Source organism: Ranitomeya variabilis, chromosome 8 (assembly GCF_051348905.1).
Source record: "Ranitomeya variabilis isolate aRanVar5 chromosome 8, aRanVar5.hap1, whole genome shotgun sequence".
Classification (NCBI taxonomy): domain Eukaryota; kingdom Metazoa; phylum Chordata; class Amphibia; order Anura; family Dendrobatidae; genus Ranitomeya; species Ranitomeya variabilis.
In genome coordinates, this window is record NC_135239.1 from 42,950,387 (window position 1) to 42,965,765 (window position 15,379).

The 15,379-nt window shown below is 39.3% G+C and overlaps 1 protein-coding gene across 6 annotated transcripts in view; it reads left to right on the plus strand.

Moving 5' to 3' along the window:
* RGS8 (regulator of G protein signaling 8) overlaps positions 1–14,892 on the plus strand; it is a 34,185-nt gene extending 19,293 nt beyond the window's left edge. The window contains exons 2-5 of one of the 6 annotated variants that reach the window (XM_077277862.1): positions 1,535–1,639; positions 4,695–4,831; positions 10,065–10,231; positions 12,999–14,892. In XM_077277862.1, the coding sequence (XP_077133977.1) occupies positions 1,535–1,639; positions 4,695–4,831; positions 10,065–10,231; positions 12,999–13,181 (592 nt within the window). In that variant the 3' untranslated portion in view covers positions 13,182–14,892. The remainder of the gene's footprint in view (positions 1–1,534; positions 1,640–4,694; positions 4,832–10,064; positions 10,232–12,998) is intronic. The other 5 variants (XM_077277864.1, XM_077277866.1, XM_077277863.1 and 2 more) reach the window with 5 other exon arrangements.
* The last annotated feature ends 487 nt before the right edge of the window (positions 14,893–15,379 follow it).

Genomic DNA, 15,379 nt, shown 5'->3' on the forward strand with positions numbered 1-15,379 from the left:
TAGTGATTTTCTTCAAGTTTATTACATCTTGACAAGCCATAGGAGTGACAATTAAGTACCCGTCTTCCTTTGTGAGCTGGAGTCTCCGCTCTGCCTCCCATGGTGACAGGAAATATGGTGTTTCAAGGACTAAATATTTGTAGCATTTTAAATCACTCTAAGGCTGCTTTCACAGATCAGTTTTTTGCCATCCGGCGCAATCCAGCAAATTTTTTAAAAAACGGATGCCGCCGGATACGTTTTTTTCCTTACAGACTTGTATTAGCAGCACCGGATAGACTCACATTTTGTTGGCAAAAATTGTCGGTCTGGCAGCCGGACAAAATGGACAGATGAACGTTTTTTCTGTCCAGCAGAAAAACGGACATCGACAAATCCGGCGTTGTTAGAATGGAAGCCTATGATGCCGGATCCGTCAAATGACAGAATCCGGCGACGCATTCACTTTTTGTAGTGTTTTCCATTCTGGCATATGAAAATCAATGTCTCTCTCTCTCTCTCCAGAACCATACCCTTAGGATCCAATGCCGGATCGGCTAGTTGTATCAGGAGAAAAACTGATCCGTCACATCAGTTTTCACATTTTGCGATGGATCCGTTTTTTTCAAAATTTGCCGGATTGAGCCTGACTGTGAAAACATGATCTGTGAAAACGGCCTAATTTATTCTGTCTATAAAAAAGGCTCAGTCAGTAAATCTGCCCAATGTGTCCCGGTGTGTAACACGTGTAGCCGGTGACATTGTCTAGCCTTTGTTTCTTTTAGTCACTAATAGGATGTCACTGACGTCAGTCCATCAGTCAGTTCATGAAAAGTCTTTCCTACTAAATATTCCGCAATCAATAGTGAGTGGTGTTATTGAGAATTGATCGTGTTTAGAAACCACAGCAGGAACCAAGCCATGAAGTGGAGACACTGCAAATTTACAGAGCGGGGGTCACCAAGTGCTGAGGAGCAGAGGGAAGAAAAGTCACCAAGTCGAATGACAAGTGTCAGATGGAGAGATGTAAAGCGCTCCACCACCATAGGACTCCGGGTAGTGGATACATGGTTTGTGGAGTAACAGATCATAATTGTGTATCTGATGGACAAGTGTGAATTTGGCAAATGCCAGGAGAACGTTACCTGTCTGACTGCATTGGGCCAGCTGTACAGTTTGGTAGAGAATGGATATAGGGATGTTTTACAGGTTCAACCTAAGCCCCTATGTTTCTGTAAAGGGAAATCTAATACTTCAGCATATAAGACATTTTGGATAGTTGTTTGCTTCCAGCTTTGTAGGAACAGTTTGGGGAAGACCCTTCTCTGATCCCCATGACCGTTTCCCAGTGACAAGGTCCGTAAAGACATAGTTGGGGGGGTTTGGTGTGGAAAAACCTGACCGACGGCACGGAGCCTCAAACTCAACCCCATCCAACACCTTTAGGATGAACTAGAATGGAGGTTATGAGCCTGGCCTCTCCTCCAGCATCAAGGTTTGACCTTCTGGATGAATGGGTGAAAATTCCCACAGACACAATCTTTTCTTTTCTTAGCAGGAGCAGAGGAATCCGAACTCACCTTAGCTGCCTTTCGCAGAAGTCAGACTCTCTAAGTGATTTTTCATCTTTACACGATGCCAAACACAGCCAAGGACAAAAGTAAGTGTTTCACTGTTGACATCCATATACAGTATATTAATATATTTTTTTATTAATCTTTGGAATAATGGAGGTAAAAATATCCTTGTTTTTATTTGAAAATCATTTAAAAAATCACATCAGGGTAGTCAGTAACTGGTTGACGCGTTTCGGCACGAGCCTTAGTCGTAACAAAAGGACCAAAACGCGTCGACCAGTTACTGACTACCCTGATGTGATTTTTTTAAATGATTGTCAAATAAAAACAAGGATATTTTTACCTCACGGATCCAGCATTACTTTTTTTCTCTTTGGATATTCTTCCAATATATGCTCACTACTCGAGTAGCGCGCATCAGAGCATCCGACATGCTCGATTCAAGTACCAAGCTCATGAGCATTTCAGTGCTCGATCATCACTAGTCATAAATAATTCTAATAAGCATTAAAAAAACCCAATCCTATTACATAACGATAAATATATACTGCAGCCAAACAGTTGACACCATTATCTGCCCAGGGTTTGATGGTATTATTCCTTATCTGGTATTTCATAGATACACCATAATTGATGATACCAACAGAGGGCTTCCTAAAAATGTAACTGCAAGACCGAGTGTCCACTGCAAGACCCGAGTGTCCAGTGCTGGAGATTTTATGCTGTAAATATTGGCTGTATATATTCTTAGATTAGAATGCCATACTCTCATATTCTTGTTTTCCTGCTAGAACAATCTCAGGGGAAATATGTGCAGCTATTATTGCTGAATATATTAGGGAAACATAGGATTTTGCTAATATGATGTGAAATGGAATATCGCTCACAGCCATCCAGAGCGATCCAACAATAATGCGTGGCTCCGTGGGAGGCGATCCACTTCTCAGAGACTTGCCGGGGAACCTGTAGCGGCAAACAGAATTAGAGGCAAACTGACTGCTATAATTCAGTCTCTTATCTTCTGACAGATTACTTGGCAGCCAACAGAGACTTTGGAACTCATCTCAAAATTAAAAATGCCTTGCAACTATCTAAATGTCCTTAAAGAGGTCCTGTCAAGGGGTTATGATGTATTTTATTAGAAAAAAAAATGAATATTATAAAAAATTTCAACTGTGAAAAAATCTACTTTTTTATTTAAAATGTAAAAAAAATAAAAAAAATAAATAAAAAAGTTTATAGGGTGCATGGTGCTAGCGTAAATGACTTGGGTAATCTTCTGGTCCAGAAGCTCCAGTCATGCCCATCTAGTGGAAATTTAAACCCCAATTCTGCATCAATTGGAGTCATTTACATACACATTAAGTACGAAATACATCACTTTTTTCATGTAAGGGCTCACACATATGATCATATTTTATTATGTGGAGCTGTACACAGCCATTTTTTCGTAAGACTGACTCTGCATGTGTGAGCTTGATCCAATGTTCGGATCACACTCGGCTATGCAAATCAACGAGTGCATGGAAAACATTGGACTGCACTCGAATGACATCTGAGTGCAGTCCGATTTCCACGCACAGACAGAATGGAGAAGATGAAGACATTTGTTTCTCTAGCTTCTCCTAATCCAAGAGAATTGGATCACACTATGGTCACATTCTGATCAGACTTTAATCAGAGTGTAATTTGCATCATTGACCCGGTTCTCTCGGATGAGAGAATCTTTGGTCGTCTGCACCTGCCTTAATTATTTTTTTATAACTTTTCGTATATACTGTCATTATAGATCAGCTAGGCTTAAAATCATTTGTCCTGTTTAAGGGTACACTACAGTCAAAAGTCAATTTGGCCAATGTTGCAGCAGCCAGCGAGCATATCACAGTGAGGATCAGAGATTATGTCTGTAAATCAGCTTTAGAGCTACTGGTTCAGTCATAATTAAAATGTGCTTCCATTTAATTAAATTACACATGACCGCAAATTGCAACTACTGTTGATGCTAAGCAATGTAACAGATACTGTAAGATGTGCACAGGAATAGGAAAATATGCCTATATACTGTATATATTTATATTTATTTATATATATATATTTATATTTATTTATTTTTTTATGTATATCATAGAATTTTATTTTTTCATGCAGATCTCTGACCGTAGGCTATATTCAGACTACATTTTGAGCTTCTGCCATTCTGTCGGAGATATACGTCAGGAATCTCAGTGCATGGCATTTTGGCATTTGCTGGGTTCATTCATTCTTATAGATGCATTTGACATCGATTTTCATGGTTAACAAAATCGATATGTGAACAGACCGCACAAACAATAATTCACACTGCAAAAAATAATTGTTCCTCAAATGCATTTTATAAACCTAAGCTTAGTGTATAATGGCAAAAGCTTTTTTTAAAGGGAATGACTCGTCAGAAAATGAACAATCGTGCAGATCAGATTTTTTTTCGTTGCTAATTTATTTTTATTTTTTTTTACTTTTGCACTGTTTTTAATCACAATTTTTATTAAAAATAAACATTAGAAATCTTGCAATTTTGATACTAGAAGCTGGGAATTTTTCACTATCTTCCTGTTGTTTCAGGAATCAACACATGTACATTAGCCACAATGAATAGGCTGTGACCCTATCTCTTGTACTGAAGCATCTCATGAGGGTGTGCATATGTCATTACAAATTAGGGGGAGCTATGACATCACTGATTGTGATTGGTGGATCCTGTGTTATCAGCTCGGCATTGAGGCGTTACCTGTCATCGTAGTCCTGCCTCTGTTGATAGGGCAACTACTGAAAACACTTCCTGAAACAGCAAATTAGAGACTAAAATGGCCCCAGTCATCAATGTAATAATTACAAGATTACAATTTTTTTTTTTTTTTTAATAAAGATCATGATATGAAATAAAACAGTTCCAAAAACAATTAAAAAAATGCCTTTAACACAAAAACCTGATTTAAGAAATCATTAATTTTCTGATGACATTTTTCCTTTTTTGGGGCACATACCTTCTGATGTCCAAGGGCTCAATAACCAATGTCACTTGATAATTCCAATGGGTTCACAAATTGTTTTTGAATTTCCTATATACTAATTATTTAACTGAATATCTTCTTGTTGTAGACAGTTCTTTCCTTGCTCCCTGTATTCTAGAACCGACGAGTCACGGATTAAGTATCTCTTTCGCTCCCACAGACGACTGAGCGCAGAAGAAGCTAGAAGGTGGGCTCGATCGTTCGATCTTCTCTTGTCTCATAAATGTAAGTACAATTAACATAAAAAGGCAGGAGAGCTGCGTACTATATATTACTTGTAAACATCCTGAATTGATTGTTTCTCCCGTGCCTTATTAATCTAGAACGCATACAACTATAACAAAGCTACAATAATGGCCTTGCTGTGTATTGTACTGAAAACGGCACTGATGTGTTCCTGATAAATTGCATAGATGAATTAAAGTGACGTTAGGTTTTCCCCATGTTTTTAAAGAATAATAGGGAATAGTGCTAGTCATAGAGCAATAGACAGTAGTAATCTTGTGTTTGGCTGCCTGGGGTGCCCATACACGTGCAGGTTTTGATTCTGATTTGCACTGGTTTTTTTATGCATCATTCCCTGATTTTGGCTCCTGCAACTCCATTGAAAAAAAGATACAAAACTTAATGAAAAGTTGCACGTGTACAACCGCCTGATGCTGATGTTAGTAAATGTTCCTCACTTGGGCTCAGTCGGTGTGGAGATTAACACGTTTTATGTTGTTTCATCTGCTGTGTATTTCCATGACAAAGATTTCGCACAGCCAAGTTAGCTTGCTACAGCTCCTTGTGTCAATGTAACTTCACTCAATTTACAAGGATTGCTAATAAATGTATTATGGGATAATAAATGACCCCATGCACATTAAATAAAAATGGGCCAAGTCTGTTGTTTTCGCACAAGCATCTTTTATTTATGGGGGCTTACCGACTGTCCACAAATAGACTATTTTGGGTGATATAAGGATTCGAAGTTGGAATACAATTGCCCAATCCTTTGGTTCGATGGAGAGATATGTTGCTATTGGATGATTCTGGCATGGCTCTCTCAGAGAACACAGGAGCACTAGGTCCACAGCTAACTAATGTATATGGCCAACTTAACCCCCGCAGCTTTTTTCGGTTTTGCGTTCTCATTTTCACTCCCCTCCTTCCCAGAGCCACAACTTTTTTATTTTTCTGTCAATATTGCCATGTGAGGGCGCATTTTTTGCAGGACAAGTTGTACCTTTGAACGACACCATTGGTTTTTACCATGTCGGGTACTAGAAAATGGGAAAAAAATTCCAACTGCGGTGAAGTTCCCCCAAAAAAGTGCAATCCCACACTTCCCAGCAGGAAGTACAGCGGCGTCTAAAAATCACTAAAATTGACAAATCTCCAGGCCCGGATGGGATACACCCGAGTACTGCAGGAATTACCGTATATACTCGAGTATAAGCCGAGAATTTCAGCCCATTTTTTTAGGCTGAAATTGCCCCTCTCGGCTTATACTCGAGTCATTCCCAGAGGTCGGCAGGGGAGGGGGAGTGGCAGCTGCCTAATCATACTCACCTGCTACTGGCGCAGTCCCTGGACGTCTCTCGTTCTCCAGGCGCTGACAGCTTCTTCCTGTATTGAGCGGTCACATGGTACCGCTCATTACAGTAATGAATATGGACCCCACTCCACTCCCATAGGGGTGGAGCCGCATATTCATTACTGTAATGAGCGGTACCATGTGACCTGAAAGCCGCGATACCAAATAAGTGTAGGCTTTTTTTTTTTAACGATTTTATTTTGAATGGGGCGAAAGGGGGGAAATTTAAACTTTTTTATTTTTTTATTTGTTTCATATTTTTAAAAACAATTTATTTTTACTTTTGCCATGCTTCAATAGCCTCCATGGGAGGCTAGAATCTGGCACAACTCGATTGACTCAGCTACATAGGAGAGAAGCATAGATCGCCTCTATGTAGCAGAATTACAGCATTGCTATGAGCGTGACCACAGGGTGGCGCTCACAACAATCTGGCATCAACAACCATAGAGGTCTCCTAGTTGTCATACCGATGCCCCACTGACCCCGGAGCACGTGACAGGGGTCACCGGTGCGTGCATTTCCAGCCCAATGGCCGGAAGTGCTTGTTAAATGCTGCTGTCAGAGTTTGACAGCGGCATTTAACTAGTTAATAGGCACGGACGGATCGTGAAACAGCTGACATTTCCCGGCTTTGATACGAGCTCACCGGTAGAGCCCGCATCAAAGCAGGGGTTCTGCTATCGGACATACTATTCTGTCCGATGGCAGAATGGGTTGAGGAGGTTGGGTTGGAGGTTAAAGAGGTTGGGTTATCTACAGTCACTTTATGTGGCTGCAGACTTGTGAACTTTCACAGTGTACACACTGTGCGCTTTCAGGTTTCTCCATTGTTGGCGCCGGGAGCAGGTGGGCACGTTACTGCTAGTATGTAATTTGTATACATGCGGTCACATGCCAACTAGATGTGCGCGGCCTCGTTAAATATAAGAAAATTAAGTGAGGCTGAACACATCTAGTTGGAATGTAGTTGGAAATATGGTGGTTCAGTGAACTGGGGTTCTTGCAGTACTGGGGTTACAGGTTTAAATCCCACCAAGGACAACATCTACAAGGCGTTTGTATATTCTCCCCGTGTTTGCGTGGGTTTCATCAAGGTTCTCCGGTTTCCTCCCACACGCCAAAGACATACTGATAGGGAACCTAGATTATGAGCCCAAATGAGGACAGTGATGATGCCTGTAAAGCGCTGTGGAATTTGTGATGCTATACAAGTTGAGTAAAAGAAATAAATAAATAAAGTATGCAAATCGCATGCTTGTGGTTACGTGACTGCCCGCTCCTGATGCCGGCATCGGAAAATCCTGACAGCACAGAGGGTGCGCACTGTGAGGATTCACATGCCTGCAGTCAGAAAGAGTGACTGCAGACTTGAACCCCAAGCCTGGACATCCCCTTTAAGGCCTTATAGACAATGCATACATGTGTGCACAGAGCCTGTACAGACATAGCATTTAGATGGGTAGATTTCAGACCATTAGCAAGCTCATAGTGACGTTATACAAGTTGATCAGCGCTTGTTTAATTATACAGGCGAATGAGTACACATGGGAATAGAATAATCAATAATAGGATCTTTCTGTCCCCACACAGCATCATGTTATCCATAGCACATCTACTCTTTACATTGGCTAATGTGCTGCCAATCACTGTTTTTTATGCCAGCAAAAACTATCTAATCACCGGACACCCAAATGTTTTGCTCAAGTATCAGCCAAAAATTGGGAACTAGAGTCATCGCGATAACACTATCCTTTAATATTAAAACCTGAGGCCCCGACTGTTTCAGACATCTGCCCATGGGAAGCTATATAAGTGAAATACCTAGCTGAAAAAAGGGGATTTCTTTGGTTTTGCTGTAGTTTCTTGTTCTTTGTACAAACAGGGGAGTGGTCCTTCTTTCTGAGCTGGACATTTCACCTATATAGCTTCCCATGGGTGGGTGTCTGAACAGCGGGCCCTGATCCTACACTGTCCTTATCTACATTCAGATCGTCTGACATAAAGTGAGGTTTTAGTATTAGAGGATAGGACCATCCGGATGAGGGTACACCTTGTCGCGGTGGGATGGCGTTTTAGGCTTTGCTAATAAAAAACATTGCTTACTAAGCAGCACCCTGTGTTATTTATATGTAGCATTACTATTTAACTATTTACTTTTCTCTTAGGTTTTGTGTGAACGTGCTCCTACACATTGCACATATACAAACTTATGCTCCGGCTCATTTCTTTGATTTTCCTATGTGCATGTTAAACCTAAATAAAATAGTTTTAAAAGCAACACAATTAGAAAATATATTGACAGGTGACATATATAAATGTAATGCTGCATACAGAATTGCATATAATAGTGCAATATAGTGTGCAGATAAGTTGTGCCGAATGGTGTAAAAATAATACCACCATAGTTTTCTCACATAACGGTGGCATACAATGCGGAAAAAAGTCATCTAGAATAGATTACATGTTCACACATCCAGACATAAAGGGTCAGGCGTTTACTGGGTGAGACATAAAGGATCAGAAGGATCAGACATACCGTATAATCATCCATCGAGACATCTAAGGTCAGAGTCAGGCCCATACTTGTATCCTGCATTCACTGCCTTAGGCTCCCAAGTCCGACACTGTAAAAATATAATTACACACACACAGTCACACACGTTCGTTCACCTAACACTCCACACCTTCTGGACCTTCTTCTTTCTCTTACAGTACGGGAAATAAATAACCATTTTAAAAGATTCTGTGCCCCAAAACAATTTAGGTAAATTAGATGAGAAAGATATTGCACCCTATTTGTAAGAGACAACTCATGAGTCGTGAAACTTAAAAAGAATTCTGCCATTTTGACATCTTTCTAGGTGGCATCATTTGCTTTCGTGTTGAAAAAAATATTTTTTATACAAGTGCGTCCATGAATAATGAGAGCTAAAATCCCGGCCAATAATCAGTATTTGGTCAGTATTTCACATCAGTATTTGTAAGCCAAAACCAGGAGTGGAACAAATATTGGAAAAGTATAAAGGAAACATATGCACCACTTCTGGATTTATCACCCATTCCTGGTTTTGGCTTACAAATACTGATGTAAAATACTAACCAAATACTGAATGTGTGAATGTGGCCTTAGGTATCTAATCTCTTGAGATAAATACATTTTTGGTGTACACATCTTTTTATGCTCCCTTGTATTATATTATTATTGCAGTTTCTACCTAGATTAATACAATATTTTAGTTTTAGAACACCAAAGGCATTTATTAAAAAAAATAATGTTGGTAGGCCCTGAGCAAAATTTTACAGTTTGTAATTTTTCTTTTCATTAAAAAAAAGAAGAAAAAATGGGATAGATTTTTTTTCCCTTTTTCTTCACAAATTAAAGTTACTAGATAATTTTCGCCTCTGCAGGTGATATGGAAGGTTTCACTGGAATCAGTGAGCTGAGCATGAAATGCACCGATGTGTTGGGTCCTCCCAAGTGGGAGATGCTCTTATAGCCATTCTCCGCTCTTGGAAAGATGAGGCCGTATGAAAATGTCTCTTACTTATGGCACGGTGTATGCTATGAGTAAGAACCGTTCAGACACATCGGTTCAAAACGCGTAGGCCAAAGGTTTATTTTTCTGCCAAGATGTCCTGCTTTTAATCTTGTGATATGTTTTAATCATCATGGATTGACTAAATAAATACATTGTTTTTACTTCATCTGAAGATTGAGTGTCGGATTAATTACCCATTATTTCTCTGGGGACCTCTGTTTAAAATTGTCCGATCTTCACCCCAGATGTATTTTTATGGGCAGCTCCTGTGTTTTTTGATGTTCGCTAACACAACGTATACAAGGTGAACCGTAACAACTTTGCCTTTTTTTTGTAGATGGTCGCTCTGCATTTCGTGCCTTCCTTCAGACTGAATTCAGCGAGGAGAACCTTGAGTTCTGGATAGCCTGTGAGGACTTCAGAAAGACGCGCTCTGTAAATAAACTGTCTGCAAAAGCACATCACATTTTCCAGGAATTCATTGATGTTCAAGCTCCCAGAGAGGTAAGTCTTCTTATAAGAAGGTATTTTGATGTTCAATGGTACAAATACAATTATACTTCCTGAAGACACTCTTCTTTGCGGCCATGCAGTATACATATAACATTGAAGATGGTTCTCTAAATGTTTAGCTGGTTCCTCGCCAATCAAGTTCTTCTGTTGGGTTGAGCTTGGAAGCCAGCTACGTAAAGATTTATGAAAAGTCTGCATTTCTGTGGTGTGGCTCTAGGGTTTACAAGTTGATAACGTTCCCAGCATCAAATATGAACTAAAAAAATAACTTGATTGGGATCAAACTTCAAGATAACGTTCTAATTTGGGAGCAGAACTAGCTATGTTCTCTCCCTACCACCTACTACATGACTGTCATCAAGAGCGACATTTGAATTTTTACCATTAGACTAGTAAAGGAAATCTATCACCTAATCTGGGAGCAGCATAATATGGAGACCTGATTTCAGAAATGTGTCACTTACTACGCTGCCTGCTGTAGTTTTGATAAAATCACTGTTTTATCAGCAGGAGATTAACACTAGAGGACAAGTAAACCTGCTGCCATGTAGTCCAACCACGCCCCCATCAGGGATTGGCAGCTTTCAAACCCATGCACAGAAAGCGGCCAATCACTGGTGTGGGTGGGGTTATATAGGGCTCAGCATTTAGAGAACTGCTAGATCTGTCGCAGATAAAACAGTGATTTTATCAAAACTGAAGCAGTCAACCTTGTAAGTGACACATCACTGGAATCGGTGTCTCTAACCCTACATTATGCTGCTCCCAGATTGGGTAGCAAAAACCTGGTCACAAAAGAAAAAAAATGTATATTTCAGCTCACCCTTATTCTTCCATCCGATGTGGTAAATGTTGGTCCGAGCACGGAGACAAAGTGTTGGTGCCACAACGCTGATCAACGTATTGAAAAAGAAGAAATGGTTCCAGCACCAGGAATAAAATATAGAAACTTTATTAGTACATATTAAAACGCTGCTGAGACATGACCGGCATGGTCGGTAGGGGAGAGTAACCAACACCCGACTGGACGCGTTTCGAGCACAGGCGTGCTCTTAGAACCTGGTGACAGATTCACTTTAATACTGCTATGATCTGTTCAGAATATGCAACTTTTAGGTCGAAAAGTGGTAAATGTGCAGCAGATACAACTGATTTTATTAAAACTTTGACTTCATGTTGTAAAACTTCCAATTGCTTTAGTAAGACAGAGGTCTAATTTTTTATTCTCTTTGTACTATGTTATAGAAATGCCAAATATACAGCAAAGAATATTACGTTATATATATTCTATATTAAGTTCATAAAGATTTTGGCACATCTGAAAGACTTAAACCTAACCTGCCCTTCAATAATCACGTACCAATGGGCTATTTTTATAGTGTTCTGTCTTGGCATTTCACAGGAACACGATAGATATTTTTAAATGTAGGCATAATATAGCAGCACAACCCTTTGGAATAATTCAGTAAAATGGTTGGCGATTTTAAAAATAATCACTGAATAACATTTTCTTGACATAAGGTCATTACATTGCCTTTAGCATATTCCATCTACTGGTGATTCAGATGTTGAGTAGGTCCTTGAAGTTAAGTCATATGACTCATAAGCCATTCCTTTACCCATACCTAGCGTGAATTTATTGCAAACGTCTTTAACAAAAATAAGTAATTATACCACAAAGCTAAGCTGATACTTTCCAAATATCGTAAAGATTTTCTTCTAAGGAAATGATAAATTGATTTGCGTAACTGTAGATGAATATATTTGGATTACAGAAGCTTAGTGGTTTGTAGACGTAAAGGAATTACCCCATGAACAAAGTTCATTTTATTCACTAGATCCTGGAATAATAAGAACTTCCACAATTGGTCGTGTTTAAAAAAAAATGTTCCTGTGCCGAGATAATCTTTATACATGTGCCCTTGCTGTGTACTGTGTAATGGCTGTGTCTGACCATACTGGAACATGGTCTGATCATACCACATCTTACAATTTCATCAAACTCTATAATTAGCTCCTTAGTAATTGCTGGGATGACAATAATTTTTAATATATATTTGAATATACTGAGAATAAATTAAATATTTTTAGTGTACCTGTTACTTTACCTCAAAACAGGCTAAAAGCATAATTTTTCTGCCTTCATCCCCCACAACAATTTAGTTGCACATATTAGTCTTTCATCCGGTCTTAATTCTTATCCTTTATTACATAGCATCCTCTCCTTTTCAGTGGACAGTTCCTTGCATCAGCATTCTGTCGGTACCATAGGTGCTATCAGTACCATGGTTTCTGTCAGTACCCAAGGTGCTGGAATTTCCCTTCCTTTACATTGTGCCTTGTACTTGCCATTGTCTGATTGATTGCCTGTTCCGAACTGAAAGACCACCTCTTTGTTAGGTATGTATGTCATGTTAACAGAAAGGCGACCAGAAGCAGAAAAACAAAGACCCAACCCCATTTCCTGTAATTCAAGTAGGCATCTCTGTAGCTCTGCTGCTTGAGACAGATTATACTTGACAGAAGGGAGTGGATAGTAATTTAGACAGAAGGGAGCCAATACCTATTGGCTGACAATGTGATTCTTAAGGCTAAAAATTTAATTTTGAGAAAACAAAGAATTTTACAAATTGTGTCAGTCATGGAATTTGCCATCAGATGACTCTAAGTTTATTGAAAGTTACCATTTAATGAAATTATGATTGAATTTACCCCATCCTGAGCTCATAGACACATATATTCTCTTGTCGTTCCATAGGTCAACATTGATTTTCCGACCCGAGAATTGACCAAACTAAACCTTGTGCATCCAACCTTGTCTTGTTTCGACCTCGCCCAACTGAGAGTGCGGAGCCTAATGGAAAGGGATTCCTACCCAAGGTTTCTACGCTCACAAATCTACAATGACCTCCTTAGCCAGACTCAGAAGAGCCCTTGTTAGTCATTTGAGTGGCGGCAGAGACAGAGTTGTCTATCCCAAGAAGATCCATCTTGCACTATGACCAAGAAGACTTGAGATGATTCAGTTACGACTGCTTGAGACAATACAGCAGCTTCACTGCCAGTGCTACACATCTCACCTTCATCATCACCTTACTATCCTTAAGTTATTTGTGGATGCTTAAAACAAAACTCATTGACCCTGGAAAGGAGAAGATGGAGAGAACAATAAGAAACTACAAAGATTGGCACATTATATACAACTTAAGGAAAGATCCCCGATCCATCATATCAAATGAGTTCTTAATTTTTTCATTCTAATTTCTGTAGCAAAATGTCGAAGCTCATTATTTTCACTTTGGTATTTACTTAGTCAATGTGTCGCTATGTCCAACTGTAATTAGTGCATTCTTCATAGAGTCATACACTTGTTTTTTTAGACTTTTATCTTACTTTTAAAAGACATAAATAGACTTAAAAATATTTCACTTTTAACCAGAGCTTCAGATGGAAGTTAAAGGGGAATCTGTCAACATTATTCCACCTCTAAACTATTTATATGTGCATGTAGCTCTTTCATAGACAAGTCCAGAAATATCTTAACATGGCCAGTCCATCCCTCTGTTACTGACAAATAAGAGTTTGAACTAATATGCAAATTCATTTGGTAGATCTGAAACCTCTGTCACTCCAGCTCTATTCCCTGCCCAGTACCGCCTCCTCCTGCTGCTTGACTGATGGCTCCTTTGCATGAAGTCACAGAGACAGTCAGTCAAGCAGGAGGGGGAGGTGGTATTCAACAGGGAATAGAGCTGGAGTGACAGAGGCTTCAGATCTACCATAGTCCTTCAGCCTCATTTGCATGTTAATTAAAACACTGATTTCATAGGTAAGGATGAATGGACTGGCTATGTAAACGTATTGCTGGACTTGTCTTTGAAAGAGCTACATGTGTATATAAATAGCTCGGGGTGTGAAATCTGCTGACAGATTCCTTTCCAACTTGAAATGCCTGCTTTAAGAGTCAACAATGGGGCTTCACAAACAAAGGAAATATCAGAAGAAGCAGGTAATTAAAATGCATATCTAAGAATGTTGCGTTAGAGCGAGTGATGATTCATGTTACACACTTTGAAATGGAGGTCAATTAATTAGCTTTCCCTTCAGGTCATCAATTACCTTAACTATCTTGACGTCGTTATAATAGGAAGTCATTCATTGTACGGGTGTGATCTCCGAGGAATAAGACTGCACAAGTAATTTAGAATATCTTCGAGAAGTTGATGGAAGCAGCACGAGCGGTCAGAGTGACAGCTTTCACAGATAACTCAGAGCTGTAATTCTCCCACGCTCTAAAAGTATACAATGCTACACAATTCCGGATTATTTATGATAGTGCGTTCTGCTCTGTGCAGTCATCTTCTGTGACATGTTTCCCGCCAATAACATGTTATCCTTTATTATCCAAATCAACGATAATAAGATACACAGTGCTCCGGATACACCTCGTTTGCCACGTGAAAGCTATGTACAATCTTGATTTTTTTTCTAAGAAAATAGAAATATTCAGATATTTTACAATAGTCTAATACAATTTGCAAATTTCGTCGAAATGAGAGAAAGAGTTGATGGGAAGAGTCAGATTATCTTATTGGTGCATCTTTGAGGGAATGGGTGTCTGAATGGATGGCTCTGTAGTAAATATGTTTGGTAGAACATAGTGGTGAGATAAGTAGGATTATTGGGTTATGGTGAACCTCAACGCTTTTGATGTTCAAAAGTTAGAGCTTCATATATTTGCTTCTCAAGAATGTTTTATACCAGATCTGAACTTCTTGTTATTTGAAGATGAAATTATACCCAGTCATAAGTTTAGAAAACCTATTTTTCAATGGGCAGGGCAGAAAAAACTACTGTCAGATTCCTCTCCAGCTCAACTTTTGCAACAACAAAAAATCCAACCTACCTGATATTTCTTTCTCTTCCGTAATGGTTGAAGGCCTCTATATAGAGTTGGTCATCAGCCATCTTTCATCTATTGGTAATGGGATCAGTAATGTCTATGGCTTTGTGACAACGTGAGATGTGAATTGAGTTGACTAAATTTCCCAAAAATTAAATTTTTTTCAATTAGAGGGGGATATTTGATTCAAAGCCAATAAATATGGTGCAAATAGAATCTGGTGGGAAGGGATTCCA